Source organism: Saccopteryx leptura, chromosome 2 (assembly GCF_036850995.1).
Source record: "Saccopteryx leptura isolate mSacLep1 chromosome 2, mSacLep1_pri_phased_curated, whole genome shotgun sequence".
NCBI lineage: Eukaryota > Metazoa > Chordata > Mammalia > Chiroptera > Emballonuridae > Saccopteryx > Saccopteryx leptura.
Window position 1 is genome coordinate 118,661,470 of NC_089504.1, and position 21,853 is coordinate 118,683,322.

Here is a 21,853-nt window from a genome sequence, read left to right on the forward strand (position 1 = left end):
GGGAAAACAGAATGTGCAAATTATTTTTGAAAACGTTGATAGGCAGAGAGAAGGATGGTTCCTTCGTGGGAGGGTGCAGGCAGAACTTTGCCAGGAACAGGAAAAACAAAAAGTCAAGTAGGTATTGTATTAACAACTATCCTGGGAGGGGGTGAATTTATTGCTCGAAGGTGAGATCTCCCAGAGGGATTTTACCTTCGTGAGCACTGAAATGAAATCCATGGACGGTGGCGTCTCAGAAGCATCGAAGTAGTCCTTGATGATGGCAAAGAGACTGCTCACAAAACCGAAGCTTGTCTGGGGCCGGAGAGGAAGGAAACAGGCGTAAACACACACCCAGGGAGAAGGAGCAAATATTTGACGAACTGCGAGTATCACTCTACAGGTGTTTTTCATTTCAAATTTACAGCCATGCCTCATCATACCTCGGTTCACTTTTCGCAGCCTCACTGTATCACGGATTTTTAAATTGTAAATATCTAATTTTATATTGCGGATTTTTCGCTATATCGCAGGATTTTGTGGTATATAGATGTTTTTTTTTATATATTTATTATCTTAATTATTTAGAAAGTGTTTAAAAGCATAGGGAGTGTTTATAAGAGTGTGGAGAAGGTTAATAACCGTGTGAGAAAGGTTTATAAGAGTGTGGGGAGGGTTTATAAAGCCTTAAAATATATATAAATAATGAAATAAATATAAGGTCGCTACTTCATGGATTTTTGCCTATTGTGGGGGATTCTGGAACCTGACCCCCATGATAGATGACGGACCACTGTACCTTCTAATAAAATTCAAATGTATTACCCCTTTCAATCTATATTTTATTATAAGTTTTTAAAAAAAGATAAATGTAAATTCTTTTTGGAATCTGTCTTCCTTTTTGGAAGAGAGATATTTATTAATAATATAGAGAAAAGGACATTTATTTGAGAAGAAACACTTGTGAAGGTTAAGGAGGTCTTTGGAATACATTTGCTTTCTTAAACACCCAAGGAAAAATGAAAAATGCTACTGAGGGGTGATATCTGTGATTTATTGGCAAGATGTCAATGAATGTTTAGACTTCCTTCTTATTAGCCTGGCCTCTTGAATGTAAGATTATATGAGAGATTGAACCATATTCTATATTCCAGTGTGGAGCACAAGCCACAGCAATAGTACAAACATGTATTTATTTTCATGATCCCTCTGGTGAATTTGAAAACACGTCTCCCACTGTCTTTCTACTTTGGCTCACCTGACTTAACTCCTCCAGGTTTGCAAAAAGTCTCCATAAATCCACATCCAGGAGATATTCATAAGTTTGTAGATATTTTAGTGTATTCAAGAAGATCTTTAAAAAAATAAATAAATGCGCCTTACTTTCTGTTTTGCAGTTTTGAAACTTGCCCTTTTCAAAAACATTAAACATAAACCTCCTGACAAAACAGTTTAGAAATCAGTATTTTCAAGGTCTAAGAATTTTCCTAAATACAAATAGTGACATTTAAGCTCCAGAGAACATATGGGAACTGAGCTCTTCCATATGACATCACTGTTGCTATTAAGCAAGCACCCTCACAACATTCCTGTTAAACGTGATCTGTCCAGTGGCTCTCTCTGCCTTCCGGAGTCGAAGGAATCCCACAGGTCCTCTCCTAGCAGCCGCACTAATGTAAGACCCAAACAACATTCATGCTGGATTCTCATTTCTACCTTTCTCTGCAAAAGTTCCAAGTGTCTTTTACTTTCAGGAAATTAAAAATAGAGAACAAATGAGTTAATATCTGATTACCAGTAAGATGTTTAGATTTGGATAAAGGCATTAAATATTCATGAAAATACTAAGGGAGTCTCTGTGCTATTGTTAGCTGATTTGATGTTTCCCTACAGCAGGAGAGATGACTCTATACCAAGTCAAGAGAGAACTACAATCCTCAGAGTTTCTAGAAATGAAAAAAAGATCAATTTATTGAAATAAGAATGCTTTGTGTAAATATGATGACGCATTCAAAGGGAACAATTTTCTCAAGAATTCTAGGTGTAAAAAGACCGGCCCTTAGACACCAACCTTCTCCAATCCCATTTCCATATTACTTGATTCATGTAGGAAATGGTTCTTGAACTTGCTTCAGAATCATCTAGCACCCTTGTGAAACCAGCGGTTGGGCTCCACCACCAGAGTTTCTGATTTAGTAGGTCTCTCATGGGGGTCTGAGAATATGCATTTCTAGCAAGTTCCCAGGTGATTCTGATGCTGTTAGTCCAGGGAGCGCACGTTGAGAACCACTGACTAAGCCCTTCACCTGGGTGGTAGGGCTCAGGGGCTCAGATCTGTAGGGAGCAGCTGTTGGTTACCACCCTGTTCAGTGCTCCTCTTCCCCAACATCATCCTGGTTTTAGCTCTCTATCTGCTCTTCCCCAGGCCCTGATGTGCCATGTGGCAAGCAGACCTTACTCCCAGGGGTGGGCCCTGGTTGCCTTAAGACAACTGTATATCCTTTCCTTATCAGAGTCGTTGGTTCTTAGTGGATATGTGACCTAAATCGGTCCAATCTGAATGAAATTCAAGACTTTTGCTATAAACATTGAAAAGAGATCCTGTCTCTCTCTCTCTCTCTCTTTATTTCCTCTCTCTCTCTCTCCTTCCATGGGCATAAGAAAAACAGCCATTCTGTGACTAAGGCAGAAGCCGGCTAGGGGAAGAGGTTGATGCTGTGGAAGGCAGGACTGACAGGTGGGAAATAAATTGTCCTTGGTTTTAAGCTCCTTGATCAAACCAACCTTGAAATCACTCCCAACTCCAGATTTCCCATGGGCCAAAAAAATCCTGTATTATTTAATCTAGTTTTCTGTATCCTAATGATACACTCTCTAGTTTTTGTTTTCTCAGAGTGTCTTTGTGGTTTAAATTCTGTTGGTAATGTGCTCAGGGCTGTGACTGACAATAAACATTACTTATAGAAAATAACAACCAACATTTGAATGTCACTTGACATCTCAAAGAAAACTAATCTGATGATCACAAAGCTCAGATGTTATGAAATAGCCAGAAATGTCATTGTCATCCTTCCTTTATAATTTAGGACAGGGGTTGTCAAATGACAGCCTGTGGGCTAAAGTAGGCCTGCTGCCTGTTTTTGTGAATAATCTTCTATTGTAACACAGTGATGCTCATGCCTTTCCAAATTTTCCATGACTTTGTTTGCACTGCCACAGAAAAGCTGAGTAGTTATAATAAAGACTACGTATTCTGCAAGGTTTAAAATACAGGGTGGGGCAAAAGTAGGTTTCAAGTTATGAGAACATGAAACACAGGGTTTATTCTTATATTATTGTTTGTTAATTGTTGTAAACCTATTTTTGCCCCACTTTGTATTTACTCTCTAGATCTTTAAAAAATTTTTTTTGCTAATCCCTGGTTTAGGACATGGAGGACTAGATTTTTTTAAGGTTATGTGGCAAGACAGAAGCTGCTCCAGGACTTGACCTGGGTCTCCCGAAGTGCTTTTTTCTACACAGAGCTTTTCCATGTGTAAGAGAGAAGGCAGGACTCAAAAGTGCTTATGGGCAGGGCCAAGCTTGGGAACAATATGGCTCTTCCTCCCCTGTGGTCTTGGGAGGCTGTTGCTCCCTTGCCAGCTGTTGCCCTGTAAGTTGTCTATAAGGAATTCACTGCTTAGAGCCCAAGCGGCTCAGGCTGAAGCACTGCACAGCCCCAGGGACTCCTTTTACCTGGCAGACATCACGCACGCATGGACTATGTAATACAACCCCGCTGTATTCCATGTAATAACTCCTCAGACATCTGTGACTGTGGCCCTGCCGCTGATACAAAGCACTGTCCGGGCACCATTCAGAGCCAGAGCTCCAGCAATGGGCACTGACCAGGGGTGGAGCACGTGTCTGGAGCAGGCTGTGAGCTCCGGGAGGAGGCCAGCAGTGCAGAAGCACAGCAGGGGACAGGCAGGGAGGTGCTGACATCAACCGAGGAGCTGGACCAGTGTGCCTAGCAGATCTCCAATCCTGAGAGGCCATGTTTAAGAAAAGAATGAAGAGGCAACCAACTAGTAGATAAACAATAGATAACATTGTCTTAAGATCTCCTGAAAGAGGGGAGTTCCACCTCCCCAACTTTCTTTTGTCAGTGTGGAAGAGGAAAACAAATCCCCCCAAATCAAATCAATGTTTTCCATCTACTACAAAAATTAAGCCCAGCCTTACCATCTTAAGCACTAACAAATGATCCAAGAAATAAGTGCATTCACTCGTGAAAAGTTCCCACACGGCCTCTTGCTGCTTTCTTAAGTCTGACTGATCAGTTGGAAGTTTCTGATGTGTTTCCATGACTTCGTTCCAGGTCTTAGCCTGCTCGTGGGAGAAAAGAAGGAACAAAACCTTTGCCCCTGGGTGGGTGGGCCCGTTCACCATTGGCTCTGACTCTCGCTGAGTGTGGCAGGAACCAGCAAGTGTCCCCGCAGCCCCAGGCTCTTGCTGCCGGCCCCTCGGTACTAGCTCCTCCTGCTGCTCAAACCACAGTCCCCTCTGTGCGGCTTTGGGGTAAATGACATACCCCAATGTTTAGTTTAAATACCAAGGAATTAAAATTATGCTGGTTTGTCTCCATCTCGAAAATGTAATGAGCGTTTTTCAGATTTTTCCATAAAGCCCCTCCAAAACCTCAAACCACCCCAAAGCCGGGACTGAGAAGTCTGACCCAAGCTTCCCTGCTAAAGCTTGTTAAGGTTAATTATATAAATGAGAGTTTTAAAGTTTATAGAGACCTTTAGAAATGGTCCTATCAAAAAACAAGTTATTTTCCAAATGAGGAAATTATGGCCCTGAAATGAGTAACAATAACCACTGTGGACATTCCTCCAGGGCCTCTGGCGACCATTGTTTGAGCTGAGAAAATGACCTTCCCGAGGTCTTCATGTGCCTGAGAGAGCAGACCCAACTGGGCCCCCCTCTGTGCTCCTCTCCTGCACTTTGCTGTTACCGTATTTCTCCATGTATAAGATGCACCCCTTTTCAAAAAATTTGGGGTCTAAAAACTGGGTGCATCTTATACTAGTGGTTGTAGATTTTTTTTTTACTTGCATTTCCCACTTTTTCACACTTGCTGAGGAGTTGTATGAATTTTATGATGACTAAAACTTGAGTTCAATAACTTTATGTAATTTTTTTCCCCAAATTTTGGGCTTCAAAATTAAGGTGCGTCTTATACATGAGAATGTCTTATACATGGGCAGATATGATGTATGAACAAAGGCAATAAAATAATGACTAAACCAACAATAAAAGCCATGTCACTCAGTAAGCAATTTGCGAGATACCTTCAGGCTGTGGAACTCATAGCCTCTGAAGTCTGTAATCTTCACAGAGGAGAGGCAGTTTTCCAGGTCAGACATATGCTTGTGTTTGTCTCTGCCCTGCTTAAAGATGGATAGAAACAGGATTTGAAAGCATGAATTCCTTAACAACGCGACTTCAGTAGCTTCAGCATCTTCTGTACTTTTGTTCCCTAACATGCATGAGAGTAGACTGCATATTTTGCCTATAAGCCACGAACAGTTGAAAAGCCCTTTCCCAGCCATAGTCTGACCCATAGAATCACAAAGAATGTCCGATCTGGAGGACAGAGGCTGGTGATTGATCCAAACTTCTCATTTTACTACTGAAAAAAAAGAAAAATCCAAGACTTGGAATAGTTATATAGTAAATAGATGGACTCCAGATTTCACACCCACTCTGTGGGGTGATATAATGTCCTTTATAGTTCCAACTTTCCAAATACAGGATTACAGGACTTTAGCATCAGAAGGTATTTGGGATATTTAGTTCTACCCCTTGGTTAGCAGATGCTGGGTCAAGCCGAGTGTTGAAGAAACTGCCCAACACAATACTGTAATTCACTGCTAAAGAATACTAGAATATGTTAAAACTAGTTGCCTTAGAATAAAACTACTCACTTATTTTTACAATCATTTTTATTTATAATAATAATAGTTAAAAAATCTGATCACAAAGGTAATATGGTTATTGCAGGAAATTTGATAAAACAAGAAAAACACAAAGAAAATCAAAGTTACCTGTAACCTTCAACCCCAGATAACCACTGATAATCTTTTTCTGGTTGTCTTTATAATTCATTTTTAATGGTGTCATATTTGCACATCCTTTTAAAACTTAATATGTTGGGACTTTCTTTTCCCCACTGGTTCAGTACTCTGCTGCAACAGCATGACTTATCGACTTAAAAAGGCCATGTTAACTATCTCGAACAGGAGGACGCTATCAAATCAAGTTCAAGGCTTCCTAACGTAAACTTGGCTGCATTTCAAATGAATGTTTATCACAAATAATTTTTTAACTTGTTCTGTTGCCTTAGGGTCATGATGCTGGCACGGATCCAAGCAGTTTGGTGGGAGTTATTCAATGTTATGTTAATAAGCAAGAGAGCACAGGGTCATTTACTGTAGGCAGCTCCCGGGGTGTCCGGAAGGAGACGGAATAAGCTGAAGGCCTGTGGCCGGGCTCTGGCACTGGAAGAGAAAACCTGTTAGAGACTCATCAGCTTCTATAGTAACAAAGAAATCTTGGAGAGGGTTGGAGACCACCTACAGCAACTGGGACATGTGCCTTTTGTTGATGTCTGAAACCATAGTGACTGCATGTTGTGGAAATAAAAAATCAGCAGCCTGTTGGGACATAAAGTCACTGAGACAATAGGCGCAGCATTAGTGCTGTGGAAAAGTGGGCGCCAGCCTCTGTCTTAAAGGGCACTCACTGTGGCTTCCCATGGGTCTGGCCAGCCTTCTGACCAAAGCACATGATGGAATATACCAGTGAGAAGGGAGGGGACAGTCCTCTCAGTGGTCACATTAACTCTTTAGAATAACAGACCTGTTGTTGGAAGCCATGTTGCTTCCAATATGGTGGCATTGGTAAGGAGAGGCAGTGAGAAGAATTTGAAGGGTGTTGGAGGGATACAGAACATGAAGAAGAGAAAGCACCAGGCTTAATTCTTGGGTCTCAAAGTTAATAATTAAGAGGTGGGTGGGATGGAAATTTACAGCAGGCATTGGTTATGTGGGACTGGAAAAAAATTAATATATGTGCTATGTGAACATGAGTAGACACATTTTAGAGTGGCTGACAAAGAGGTGGCATCGAATCTGTGAAAATAGACCAACTCTTTGAGAGCTCTGATGAGCTAAAGAAGGCCGGAGTGCCCTGGCCTGGTTATGGGGACCCACATTTGGAGGAATAACTCAATGTCTGGGGCTAAAACAGACTCAGAGTCAGAGGGCCTGTGACTTCCCAGGGACAAATCCCCACTCTGTTGTTTATAAGCTTTGTGACCTCAGGCAAGTTTATTTAATCTTTCTGAACCTCAGTTTCTCCATTTGAAAAATGGGAATAATAATATTACTTCCTTTATCGGGCTGTTGTAAGAATTAATGAGTTGGCCCTGGTTGGTTGGCTCAGTGGTAGAGTGTCAGCCTGCATGTGAATGTCTCTGTGTTCAATTCCCAGTCAGGGCACACAGGAGAAGTGACCATTTGCTTCTCCACCCTTTCCTCTACCTGCCCTTCCTCTCTCACAGCCATGGCTTGATTGGTTCAAGTGCATCGGCCCCAGGCACTGAGGATGGCTTGGTGGAGCCTCCACCTCAGGTGCTAAAAATAGCTTGGTTGCAAGCTGGCACCAGATGGGCAAAGCATTGGTGGATCCTGATCTTGGTGAATGTGGGAGTCTGTCTTTCTATCTCCCTTCCTCTCACTTGGAAAAAGAAGAAAAGAAGAAAGAATTAATGAGTTAACATATATAAGCCGTGACATACATAAATAGAAAACTATCAGGGCCTGATAATGTGATAAACATTATATCTGTGTATGCTTTTATTACTCATATTCATTAGAAAAGAAGGAGAAGAGGAAGGAAGGTAAGAAAAAGAAAAGTGTGTAATAGGTTGAAAAAAATACATTATAACATAGCAGTGTGTTTGTTATATGTTTGCAGATAATCATTTATATAGGTTGAATTATGGAAAAAGTAAGGCTAAATGAATGAAAGAGCATGGAGACATTAATTTGAAGGAAACCAGACACTGTGTCCTTATGAAAGTGAGCCTTTGAGATATGAATGTTCTCTCATTACTGAGAACATCTGCCAAAACATTTTGTTATTCCACTAATTATTCCCTCTCTGTGTATTTGTACCACTGCCTTCCTACCTCCAATCTTGTGCAAGTCAATTATCACATTTTTTTCCCCTCCCAATTTATATGTCAGTCTGACCTTTTCAATTATGAGCAGATAATGGGTGTCTTGCATCTTAGACGTCTAGCTCAGGTTTTGGCATACACAGTCACCCTACCACGTGGAACAAATTGCTTCTTTATGGGGAAAAAATACATGGATCAAATCAACTCATGAGAGTATCCCTTCCATAGGTAAGCCCTTTCTTCTAGAAGCATATCTCCTCTCCCAGGCAGCTCCTAGAGCTGGTGGGAGATTTCCCTTCTCCTGAGACCCCAGACCTGACTGGTAACTGGCTCCTTCCATTTAAATGAGGAAGGAGCCCAGGAAAGCTTGTACCACAGGACCTGCCTCAGACCTGCTGGGGAAACTGTCAAATCACATCCCAAAAGAGGGGCAAAGTGAGAATGATGATGAGAAACAGCCTAGTGACCATGCAGTTAAAGTTTTACTAGTATATGATTTGATGCCCATAATGTTTATACTGTCCCTATGGCTGAATGTTTCTGTCGCCCCCTCTTCCCCACCCCCAATTTAGATGTTAAAGCCTTAATTCCCCAATGTGATGGTATTTGGAGATAGGACCTCTGGGAAGCAACTAGGTTTAGATGAGGTCATGAGGGTTTATAAGGACACCAACCCCTTTCATGAGGTTAGTGAGGAGGAGACAGCAGAGCTCTATCGCCAGTATATGAGGACACAGCGAGAAGGTAACCACACATGTGCTAGGAAGAGGGCTCGCGCCGGAACCACTGACCATGCTGGCCAGCTTACAACTTTGATGGTGAACCTTTTTATAAAAACCGTCCACTTTTGCAGTGCTGGTCAATCTGGTCCCTCCCGCCCACTAGGGGGGGTTCCAGCTTTCATGGTGGGCCAATTGCGGCGCTGTTTGTTTGCTCCACTACCACCCACCATGAGAGCTGGACTGCCCACTAGTGGGTGGGAGGGACCAGGTTGACCAGCACTGTAAAAATGGGCGGTTTTTATAAAAGGTTTGCCATCACAGGCAAGCATCCAGAACTGTGCAAAGTAATTATTGGTTGTGTAAGCCACCCACTTTGTGGTATTCTGTTATAGGAGCTAAGACATTAGCTGACTAAGATATTAATACAATTTTTTTTTCTGCTTGGAAAAAAAATGTGCAAGTAACTCATATACTTGATGATGAGAACAAGTCATTTTCCAAAACTTAATTACAAATAAAACTACCACTGATATGGCCAATATTGATTGAGTGTTTAAGACGTGTCCAGCTCTTGGGTAAGCTCCACATGCATTATTTGATTTACTCATCACAACCACACAAATGTTGGCACTATCACCATCCAGCTTTTATAGGGAAGGACCTGAAGCTGAGGGAGGTTGATTCATTGGACCAAGGACACAGAATAGTAAATGGAGCAGCTGGATTAGAACCTCAGAGAGCTTTTAATTCAGATACAGTATTTAAAAATGGTATTGTAACTGGTATTGTTAGGAAAAAAAAGAGTCAGTCCTTCCTCTTTCTACAAGAAGGAGTAAGGGGTCAGGCTGTGGTCAGGAATGCTCCTTCCCTCTGCCCCCAGAATGCCTGAAGGAAAGTCTGCCCTGTGGCCAACGCTGTCATCAGCACTGAAGATTCAGTGACCACTGATGTGATTTATATGACTCTTTCATAATTGATGGTACCAAGAATGAATTAAAAAAAAAAAAAGAACACAGGTACTAATCCAACTGGCTTTCCCAGAAATAGAAGTGTATTTGTGGAATCTGTTTCTATAATAGCTCATGAATTTTTCAATGTTCCCAGCATGCACAGCACTGACTGCAAACTGGAGCACACTCTTGTGCAAGCTGACTTCATCAGGTGAAACGTTGTCAAAGCTGCATCATTATAAATTTAGAGTCGTAAAGCATCACAATTATAGGATTGCTTTGGTTTTTTTTTGCAGAGCTCATTAACCATTGGCAATTAGCATTGTGTTGCTGAACAAAATGGTCTCATTTGGTATGTTCTGTAGCCATTACTATGAATGTGATGATATAATTTAAACTTCATGTGCCATCTGCCATCATGTAAAGATAAAAGGGCTCTTCACCATTCTTAGCTAGAGGAGGCTTTCTTAGCTACAGGAAGCTTAATTAAAACAAAAATGACAATGCACAGCACTCACCACTCCTCGCTTGGAGAAAGGCCACTTCGGCTTTTTAGATTCTGGTGAGTGAAATTAAAGAAGAGATATTAGGATTTTGAGTAACAAGTGACAGAGCATTGCAGTGCTTTACAAAATCTGCTTTTTCCAAAGAGCCAAACAGGATCCATCCTGCTTTAACTCTCCTTCTCTTGAGAAGGTACAGAATGAATATTTATATTTATGTAGATGAATGAAGGAAGCGGAGCAATATCGCAACCTAAACGTTGGTATTCCATTGTTACCTAGAGGTAATATTGTGCTGTTTCTTTACTAAAGTATTGTTTAGCCTCCTTTTCTTAATCTCTCAGGAGAAAAAAAAAAACTATAAAATGTAATGAAGTGGTTGAATAATTTAAGACAGAAAGTCTTAGGACTTGGGGCTGAAAAGACTTCATTTTTACGCTGTTCTACTGTAATACCGGTGGCTGAGGCCAGGCAGGTTCACTTTGGATTTGGGCAGATGGTAGAAAAACTGCAGAGCCGGAAAGGGTTGGGCCATATCTGTTTATCGGAGGCTCACAAAGACAAGCAAGCAAATAAATAACAAAAAGGAAAGAGCTAATAAACAAAGGAAAATCATCTATTTGCAGTAAGGGCAAGGGAGCAAGGAAAACTGCACCTCACAGTGGCGGGTGAGCCATCTGGGAGGATTGCCACCCAGAGGAAACCCCCATAGCCTTATATAGCCTATGCACAGGAGCCTCTGCCACGTGCTCACGCACTAATCAAGCAAAGTGCTTGCAGCTGGTAAACCCGCGAGCAAGTCTAACAGGGCTGCCCCACATCTACCAGAAACCTTCTTGTCCTATGCTGCTTCAAATAGCCTGATCAAATTTGAGATTTGGCGACTGCATCAACCTAATAATCCTCAGATGTGGTTTAAACGCAGAGTCCCCAACACATCACCAGTCTTTATGTTGGGGGTTTATTGTTGCTATTAGCCACCATCCAAATAGTCCTTAGAGTTTCTTTGAGTTGTGAAGGAAGTCATTGTTCAATAATACATTCTTTTGATGATCAGGAAATAAAAAGATGAGATGCTGGACTCCTAATTTGGATGTCATTTGCATCAATTTGTTGTGTTACCCAGAGAAAGCTGGGTATCGTCTCTTAGGTTTAGGTGATGGGTTCTGATGAATCAGTGTGCAAAATAGGTTTTTTATAGGTCTATCTCTCTTTTTGTTCAACTCATCAGGGAACTAATACTTCAATCAGGTTGTAATGCTGGTGGCCGAGGCCAGGCAGATCCACACTGGATTCGGGCAGATGGTAGAGGAACTGCAGAGCCGGAAAGCATGGGGCTATTCCATTTTATAGATTCTAGCAATGGTGGACAAGTACACAGGCAAGGGAAAATCTGTTTTTCAGGCAAACAAACAGCAAAAAATGGCCCCTCAGAGCAGAGGGCAGGCAATCCACAACCCACCATCCACAATCCCCTGAGCGCAAGCACCCATAGCCTTATATAACCTATGCACATGTGCCTCTGCCATGTGTTCATGCACTAATCAAGCAAAGTGCGTGCAACTGGTACACCAGCGAGCAAGCCTAACACAGCCGTTTTCCAACACAGGTGGAGGCAATCACCTAGTAGCATTTTCTACAATGGGTTTGCTTGAGGGACTTTCCTGTTAGAACCCTGGAAGGCACTTGTCCAACTGATTATCTTGCTCACTCTGACCACCTTATTAACATTTGAAAGGGGAAGCTTGGGTGGAATCTCTCTTAGGGACAAATTGGCTTCACCACTCTTAGCCTTCAAATGCCTGGTGGCAAATTAATGTCCAATTTAAAATGCAATAGTTGGGAGGGGGGGGGTCTCTTAACAAATTTCTCTCCTCTGCTTTTCTAACTTTGGGGGTAATTTTAAGGCTTTGGAAGAGCTTCATAAATATTCAGAAGGTTTAAACAGGTCCTTATTGTATCCACAGTATTTATTATCTGTATTAAATAGTAAATTTTGCTGACTCAGAATCTGTTTCAACAATACATCTAGGCGACTCACATGCACATCAAAGCTTGAGCAGCACTGACTGCATTGGACCATGATTTGGGGACATGAGAGCTCAATTCTAAACTCCTTGGGAAGCTTCAGATTACCTGGGAAATTGTCACAAATGTGGATTCTGGAGACTTGCTCCAGACCTTCTGAGTTAGAAATTCTGGAGGCAAAGCCCAGTAAACTGTTTTTCAAAAAGCTTTCCAGGTGATGCTGATGCTAGTTAAAGTTTGAAAATCACCATGCTAAGAAACAGCTCCTCAGCTTCTACATCAAGTTGTTCTTTGCTGTGTGCCTTGTGTCACATCTTAAACTGCACAGTAAAAGTGGTGCAACGTTCTCCACCATACCCCACCATGCCCTCTTCCCAAGGAGTTTAAAATTGGGCTTCTCTAACAGTTATCTGCTGTCACCAGGACCTCTGTCTTTACATGGTGAGCAGGAGGGGGGTGTGGTATTGCAGCAATCATTGGGAAGCTGCCCACCAGACCAGAGAGAGCATTCAGCTCCAAGATGGTGACCATCATGGGTATACCTGTTCCACATCCTGGACCTGGGGCAGATTATTTGACCAGAGGACTTTTGCGACAAGGCTTCTACCTAATCCAGCTCTGTAAGTAGAATGGCCAATACCAGGGTCATATCAGCTGGTTCCAGTAATTCATGGCTGATCCCTGCCCTAATTTGGGGAGATATCTGTTTTAACTTGTTAATTCACATGTATTGGTCGTTAAATATTTTGAACCCCCTGCCCCTACCCCCCACTGCTTATTACAATAGCCTTCCCATAGCAGGCATGTCATATAAGTATGCTGAATGACGACACCTGAATTCAGCAGCAGAAGTGGGTGGCACAGGTAATCGGCAGCTCCATCTGACACCAGAAGGTCCCCGGGGAATACCTCAAGTCCAGGTAAGTTGAGCACCACAGAGCTCCGTCTGTGCTCATAGAACCTGTGCGCAGGAGACAGAAGGAGAGAGCTTAGAGCCAGCACGCAGGCTGGGTCATCATCAGACCACCTCTGGGCATTCAGGAAGACTGCCACCAGCCTGATGAATGTCTGCTTTTTTAGGAAGGATTTGGAGACTGCTCAGGCTCCAGGCACAGGAGCGTGATGGTGTGTCCTTTACACCTTCCTGAGCTTTACTGACCATTTAGGACTCTGACTAATCCAAAGCAGAGCAGCTCTCTCAAAAATGTCAGCACAAACATACCCAATATGTTCTGACTCAGAGGGGCACTTGGAGAAAGCCCTCAGACACAAGAGTCTTTGCCAATTATTCGAAGAGCCTCAGAGGGAGCAGGAGGCATGGTACGGCCCCCAGCACCCCTAGAGATCGAGGCTGATTGTTTAGAATCAGTACTTTCATTTTTCCCAGACAAAAATGAGAACTATGGTTGGTAAAGTTTAGCAACAGGCCTATCCACCTTCTTTTCTCTACTCCACTTCATGAAACTTTCTGTCTGTTGGCTATTCATAAAAATAAATGGTTTACTTATCAGACAGAGTGGCAGGTAGCTCCAAAGCCACTGGCATATACTCAGTGATCTCTAAGGAGCAAAGAGGTAAGGTATCTGCCCCACTGGGAACCTGCTTGATAGCATCAAATTGTAGCAATTTTCATAGCTTCCTCATCGGAGCTGTTTAGATATTCCTTTGGTCTATTCTGAGGGATGAGAGGTGCAATTCTTTCTACTTATTGACCAATGTAATTTCTAAACACACACTCTCTCTCTCATCAGCAAATAGCTTAGTATATAGGTTACCTTATATACAGAGGAACTTTGTCTAAATTTACCAACAAAAGCATGGAATTGCCTTGGAAGTTGAGAGTCTGGGTCTGTTATACTTTGGATATTATGATTTGGTCCATTACTCATTCCCCACAAAATGGCCATGCCTGGAGCCCTGTTAGTCTCCTCAGCCCAACCCTTCCTCTGCTGCTTCCTCTTCCCTAATGCCAAAGTCCTCCAGGCTTTGTAGCTAAGCTTCATGCTTCCAACCTTCTACATGAGTGATGGCCTTGCTGCCTATTCTTCCATCTCTTGCCTCTCAGTTGTACATGATTGTATTTTATGTCCCCTTTCTCATCAATATGTCTGATGTCAGGGTCCTGGCTATGCCCAGTCAGGCCTATCAGGCTGTTGAACCAAGTATAGTGCATATTAGGGTACCTTGTGGAATTTATTATAATACCCATCCCCAAGTCTCGTCCTCAGGATTCTGACCCAGGAGGTCTGAAGGTGGGTCTCTGAATCTGTAGTTTTTCCACCTCCCTAGAAGCTCACCAGGGTTGGAAAACAACTGATTTTTGAGGCTACAAGTACTTTGATGTAGACTTTTCCTGCCTTTAGATTTTGAGTTATTTCAAATTTTTAGCCTCTTGTCAAAAGCATTTTTCTCATGAATAGCAAGACAAGTTGTTTAGGAATTTATATGAATGCATAGCTTACGTCCCATAAACTTCTAAAAAATATATGAAGTAAGGCTGCCTCAGATTCTGCAGATAGATGCTGTAGGCATGAAAGAAAATTAATTTTTAGTCATAAAAGGCTGCTTCTTCCAAGAAGTCTCGATGCTCAAAGAAGTAAATTCTCCTATTTGGGTACTCCTCTGCATCCTCACTAGATCAGGTCCTCAACATCTTCCATCCGTGTTAAACAGTTTCCTCTTGACTTACTTCTTCACCTTCAGCTTTATCTTCTTGATTCCACCTACACCTCGTCACTAAACACGAATCATCCAAAATGCAAGTCTGACTTAGTCCCTCCTGGCCTCAGACACTTCAGTGGATCTTCATTCTTTACCAGATAAATACCTTTTTAAAGCATATCCCCAAACCTTTTATAATATGGCTCCTCATATTGCAATGTATTCTCTGGAAACAGGAAATGGGTTGTCATGGCCCACACAAATGTTCTACACTTCTGTGCTTTTGCTGGAAATGCTTTGCTCTGTGTTTGCCCTCTCTAAAAATTTCCAACCCCAATTTGTTCTATAAGATTTAGAACCGTGGATTATCTAGGTAACTTAAAAGGGAAAAACCTGGATAAAACTGGCTTGACTTTATTTAATTAGCAGTATTCCCAGGGGTTTTAAAATCTGTTTTGACTGCCCTTTCTCTGCTATCTCTTTTTCTCTATTTTTTTAATTAAAAAACTTCAGGATAATTTTCCATACATTTCTAGCTGCCAAACAAATGTACATTTATCTAACTATCAAAACTTTGTTTGGGGTGGCATGTGCTGATGTAATACGATTCTCATGCAGCTAGCAGAGACCATATCTGGCCCGAATCTGGCCAATAAGATTTAAACAGAAGTTGCAGGGTGTGGCTTCTGGTAAACTTTTTCAAAGTGAACTGAGCTCCCTAGCTTCTTTTTTTTTTTTTGAATGGCATATTCTAGTTTATTTATTTATTTTTGTGGCAGAGACAGAGAGACAGAGAGAGAGGGACAGACAGGGAGGGAGGGAAGGAGATGAGAAGCATCAATTTCTCATTGCGGCTCCTTAGCTGTTTATTGATTGCTTTCTCATATGTGCCTCGACCAGGGGGCTACAGCAGAGCAAGAGATCCCTTGCTCAAGCCAGTGACCTTGCGCTCAAGCCAGCGACCTTGGGCTTCAAACCAGTGACCATAGAGTCATGTCTATGATCCTACGCTCAAGCCAGATAACCTTGTGCTCAAGCTGGTGACCTTGGAGTTTCAAACCTGGGTCCTCTGTGTCCCAGTCTGGCACTCTATCCACTGTGCCACCACCCGGCCAGGCTCTGGATTTATCATCTTTCTTTATTCTTTCTTTACCACCCACAACTTGCTGTTCTTGGGGCATCTGCAATAATTTCTGTTTAAACTACTTCTCTAGAGCTTGTGCCATAAGAACGATGTCATCTCCAGGCTTGTTGTATAAATAACAATTCGAGAACATCATATTGAAGTCTTCTATACATTCTGAAGCCTGCACATAATATCTATGTTCCAAACACTTCTTCCCCTAGCTTCTTTCTTTTACCTTTTGCCCTTCTTACTTTCTTGAATATAGCTTGATACCTGAAAGTATACCAGTAACCCTGCAAAGGAAACATAACAACAGGAAAACAGAAGGAGCCCAGAAGGTGGCTGACATCTGCCCTGGCCTGAGCTGTGGTTATGTTACAAAATAAATGTTCTTTATTGTTTAGGTTGTTCTTGTTGGGTTCTATTACATGCAGACAAATGACACAATCTCCCCATCCTGGAATTCCTTTTCCAAGAATAAGGTCACCTTTTGGCATTCTGCATTCTTGTGGCTTTTTTTTTGCCACTTACTTATCACAAGGTTTTATAAGATCATTAGGGCTACAGCTCAATTTCTTAAAACCCTCCCCTTTTTGTTATTTGGCAACCCAATGATGGTTATGAAGATGGAATGATCAGAATTAGGTGGGACTTGGAAAAGTTATAGCAATTTGAGTGGGGAGTATAATTTCAGTTTCATCGTCTTAGATATAAGACACTGGAACTGATACATTATGAATTAGAAGTATACAAATCCAGCCAGGAATTTTCACAGTGCTATTTAAAAGGTATCATACAACATAAAATGCTGGGAGCCCACAAGATAAGTTCCCCTGAAAATAAATATTAGAAGCTTTCCTGTAAAATTCATACTTTTCTTGATTAAGACCTTAGAAACATAAATGAAATTTGCTATTTATGTGGGTAGAGGGGATTAGAAAACCTGAAATAATTTGAATGAGAAATATAAGTAGGTGAACACTGAGAGAAAAGTTTACTTTTTTGAGCTTTAACTTTAGGTGTTATACAATTTGGTAAGTATAATGAGTTGGTAGCTCCATATGTCTCTATAAGCAATCTCTATGTTTTCTGGAGATCTCAGAGAGAACATACCCTCCAGTGGAGGAGAAGAATGAGTCTTCCCTCATCACCTCTAGGCTGGCTTATGTGTTTCTCTTCCATACTTTTTTAGTTCTCTGGAGTAATGGTTAAGAATGAAGAGTCAATTGCCTGGATTTTAAGGTTAGCTATGTGACCTTGATTGAGCAAGTTAATAACCTCTTTGGCCCTGAGTTTGCCATTTGTGAAATATAGACAATAGTCATACCTACCTATTGTGTGAAGATGAACAAAGCCAATCAATATAAAGCACTTAGATCAGTGTCTGGAACTTAGTAAGCTGTTAATAAATGCTATTATAATAATGACTGAATGTAGTATGATATAATGTTCTATTTATATGTCTGTTTTCTCCACTAGACTGCCAGCCCCTTCAGTGCAAGAAACACATCTTGTTAGCTTTCACACTGGTGGGTACTTATTTAGTACTCAATCCATTGTTTTTGATAACCACCAATGCGTGAAGTACTCCTCTACTATTGTCCTTCCTCCTGTAAAGTATCTTGCTTTATAAGGTAGTTTTACAGACTCAAGTCTTATCTCCTCTCTTACCCTAAGCTTCTGGCATATGGTCTAAATTCCTGTGTTTAGTAAGAGCTCAATAAACATTTGTTGTGTAAATGGAACCATAACCAAACCTGCATGCATCCAGAATTCTCTGTAGTTTCCTGACACAAACTACTGCAGAATGCGTACTCCAGGAATAGCTAGCTGCTCACTATTCTGTAAACTTACCCTGCACTTGATGACTCCATGCCTTGGCACAGGGAGTTTCCATCTGCCTGTCTATCTCCACTTTGTCTGCCTGGCAAACTCATACTCATCTCTAAAATCCAGCCTAGAGTCTCTTCATCCAGGAGTTTGTTTGTTTTTTTATCTGCTCAGGGAGACCCAACTCTCTTTCCCTCGCTCCTCTCCCCCCACTTTGTATTTTTATAACGATTTCATTGGAAGTGCATGCAGTGTTTTAAATACCATAGAATCTCTGCACTAACATAGAACTCGACATAAAGCAGGTATTTAAATATGTTTGTTGAATAAATAGGTATTTTGACCTACAGAATATTGTACACACAGTCCTCAAATGAATTTGCTTTCCATTTTGGAATATGCATGAATAATCATATACATATATAGTAGTAAAATGCAATTTGATTCCTCTCTCCTCATTAAAGGTGGTGAAATTACTCTAATCCATTTCTCCCTTGTCTAGGGTAACTTCTGACATTAAGCTTCCACTTGGGAGCACACAGGCCAGGTTTGGGAGTTCCAGTTTGTATACAGGGAGCAGAGCTAAGACAATTGGCTCACACAGGGCTGGCGCCGTGACCTTGGCTTTGTTGCCTTGGTGTTCAAACCCCAGGATGCTCATTCTGGAAAGGTGGGCATGTTCCTGAGAGGGCATAACAGAATTTCCGTGAACATGACATTTTTATGTTCATTAGAAGATGGGGTGGGTTAATAAAATTATCAAATTACAGTTGCAACCATGTGGTGACCTAGGAAAATACTAAGAAAGAACACCTGAACAGAGTAACATAATGAGACATGAATCGGTGCAGAAAACCTGCCCTGTTTCATCCAAGCCTGGAAGTGGACTGGAATTCTGCGACCTCTGAAAAGGGACTTATGTCTGTGTCAGCTGGACTTGCTCAGATCAATGGAGTAATGATATTAATGCAATAATTGCAATGACTTAAAAATGACTTTGAATTTAGGTTTCATGGAGGGAGAGATGTTGGTAATTCTAAACCAGTATCTTAGTTTTGCTATTCCAGATATCAAAATCACTTCTTATAAAATATGGCATGAACGCAGGATCATTGCATCTGGTTCTAGATTGAATATCCACTGGGAGAAATCATTGCAATAAGTTCCGAATTTTAAGCTATCTCTCCCAAACAAAATAGTGTGTGAGTGGGGTAGGGCGGGAAAGGAATTTTTTGATACCTAATTTCCTCAGACAGATATTAAGCTAGGAAATGAACTAATAATAAATGCAAAATGTTTGGGGTGTGGCCGGCAGTCCATTGTCTCTGTGTAAGTGCCGTATAACCTCACGCTCTTATTTGTTGGGAAAGGACACTAAACAAACATCCTTGAGAAATGGCTCTTTTTTTTTTTTTTTTTTTTTGCTTGGATGCTGCTGGTCTATCTGGTTCTTTGCTCCAGTAGAAAACTTTGGACCTAGAAAGTTGAATAACTGGATGCCTACCTCAGACTTCATGGCCTTCAGGCTTACCAGCCGCCTCCCCCCAAACCTTCACATTCAGAAACCCAACACGTTACACGTTCACTAACCCTGAGTTGCGTTGCCCCGGGCTGGTCAGGTCCGAAGGGACTAGTCCCATGGTTGCTGGAATAATCTTGTCTTCCTTCTTGTACATTTCCTTGTTCTGCCCTCTGCTGAAGATCTGAAGGTCCATGGTGTGGGCTGGGATGGCAGCAATTTAGAGAATCCAGAGAATTCTCTCCCACTGCTGAGCGGGCCGTACACCCATGAGTCAACACTCAACAATGAGCCTGCTTTCCCATGTCAGTGCCAGAAAAGCTTCTGGCTGCTGGAAATGTGTCCCCAGTGGGCCTCAAATGCATACACTTTGAATAGACTGGCATTGGTAAATACTATTCTAATTTAAAATCGACTGTGACCCCTTACCAAGTACTTACTGAACACCCACTTTTACTAGACACCCTGTTAAGTGCATTACATGCATCATAATGATATTCACAAGTGCTCCAGGAAGTGGAAATTATTGTGCTTATTATAGAGGGGAGGAAACTGACACTTAAAGAGATAGGTAAGAAATCCACCCAAGTCCACATTGTTAGTGAAAGAGCCAGAGTTCAAAATTCAAATACACAAATCTGACTCCTAAGGGACTTGTAAATAAGAAAAAGAGAAACAGGTAGTAAAAACCATTTTAAAGCACATAGTGTTTTTAAAAATAAATATAGTGATGGTTACTACTTTAGGCAAAGGAAGGGAAATGGGGAATTGGGTAGAAGTTCCCCTGCTGTGAACCAGCACATCTAGTAATTCCAGGTCCTGAGAGAGAACGATGCAGAATGAAGAAATAAAACTAAAGAGAAAAAGGATGGGATCAGGAGGCCTCTGTAAGCTGATGGCAAGTCAGAGAGAGCTCTCCATCCCCAACCCTGCTTTATTTATAGGGCAGAAAAAGTCATTAGCAAATCAATGATATCGCTGATCACATTTCCAAGACAATCCAAGAATTCTCCCAAGTGCAGAAAACCCCCACCATATATAACATCTTAATTTCACAAAACAAAGAATAAAAAGAAAGCTGGCTCCAGTCTCTCCAGGGAACGTGGAGGATGGGATGAGTGGAAACAATCCAGCCTCACAGCTAACATGGAGGTGTGGGGAAGAACTTAGCCTCTAGCAACTTAACCAAGCAAGTGAGGTGGGGGGTTGGGCAGACTGTCAGCTTACTACCAGTTCCCCACACCTCTGTCCCCCCCAAATCTAAACCACAAGGACCCTGTCAGCTTGTGGTCCCCAACACCCCCCAAAAGATATGTCCACATCCTAACCCCTGGAATTCATGAATGGGATCTTATTTGTAACAAGGGTCTTTGCAGATGTAATTATATGAAAGATCTCTAGATGAGATTGTTCTGTATTACCTGGGTGGGCCCTGAATCCAACAATCTGTGTATATCTCAGGCACCTTGAGAAAAGACACAGAGAAGAGAGAGAGCCACATGTAGACAGAGGCAGTGACGGGGGTGATGCAGCCACAGCCATTGAACACCTGGATGAAGAAGCGAGGACAGGCCTCCCCTTGACCTCTCAGAGGGAGTGTGCCTCTACCAACAACTTGATGTTGGACTTCTGGCTCATAGAACAATGAGGGCATACATTTCTGTTGTTTTAAGCCACCCAGTTGGTGGTAATTTTATATAGCAGGCACAGGAGACTCATGTAAGGGGCAACACAATTGAGTGGTAAGGGCATTCAGTTTATGACCCCTGATTCTCAACTTTGACCTTCCTGTGTGACCTTAGCATGTTGCTTCCCTGGGCCTCGGTTTCCTTGAGTGGAAAACGACTGTGAGTGAGACCCTCTTCATTCCTCATAATCCATGAATTAGGGATTTAAGAGCATTGCTCCCATTGTCCTGCCAGTGGCCAGTGGCTAGTGGGGGGGGGAGGGGGCAACAATTATGTGATGACCTTTATCATGGCAGAAATATTTGAAAACAAATCATTAAAGATTTCTTTCAGAAATATGCCTAATGCATTATTTTCATTTTAAAACAATTCCTTCTATACATTGGGCTTAAAGCAAGGAGTTTAATTTCCAGGTGCAAATTTTAAGGCACAATAATAAAAACGCTAGAGACTATAGGGATAGCAACTGCCCTATAGTGAGTGATAAATGTATCTTAATGGAATAAAAATCTTACTGAGGGTACTACGATTTGGGTAATGTTGGGCAGATAAAATGTATTATGCTCACTTTGTTAAAGATGGCACTGCCCATGTGGAGGCCATCACCCAGGTGA

The 21,853-nt window shown here is 41.7% G+C and overlaps 1 protein-coding gene across 1 annotated transcript in view; it reads right to left on the minus strand.

The window, feature by feature from the left end:
* Positions 1–19,705, minus strand: part of PLEKHG7 (pleckstrin homology and RhoGEF domain containing G7) — a 43,392-nt gene extending 23,687 nt beyond the window's left edge. Inside the window, exons 1-7 of the mRNA XM_066365747.1 lie at positions 19,623–19,705; positions 13,249–13,376; positions 10,403–10,443; positions 5,319–5,417; positions 4,207–4,350; positions 1,241–1,336; positions 196–297 (exon numbers count right to left, since the gene is read on the minus strand). Of these exons, the coding sequence (XP_066221844.1) occupies positions 196–297; positions 1,241–1,336; positions 4,207–4,350; positions 5,319–5,417; positions 10,403–10,443; positions 13,249–13,376; positions 19,623–19,672 (660 nt within the window). The 5' untranslated portion in view covers positions 19,673–19,705. The remainder of the gene's footprint in view (positions 1–195; positions 298–1,240; positions 1,337–4,206; positions 4,351–5,318; positions 5,418–10,402; positions 10,444–13,248; positions 13,377–19,622) is intronic.
* Between the last annotated feature and the right edge of the window lie 2,148 nt (positions 19,706–21,853).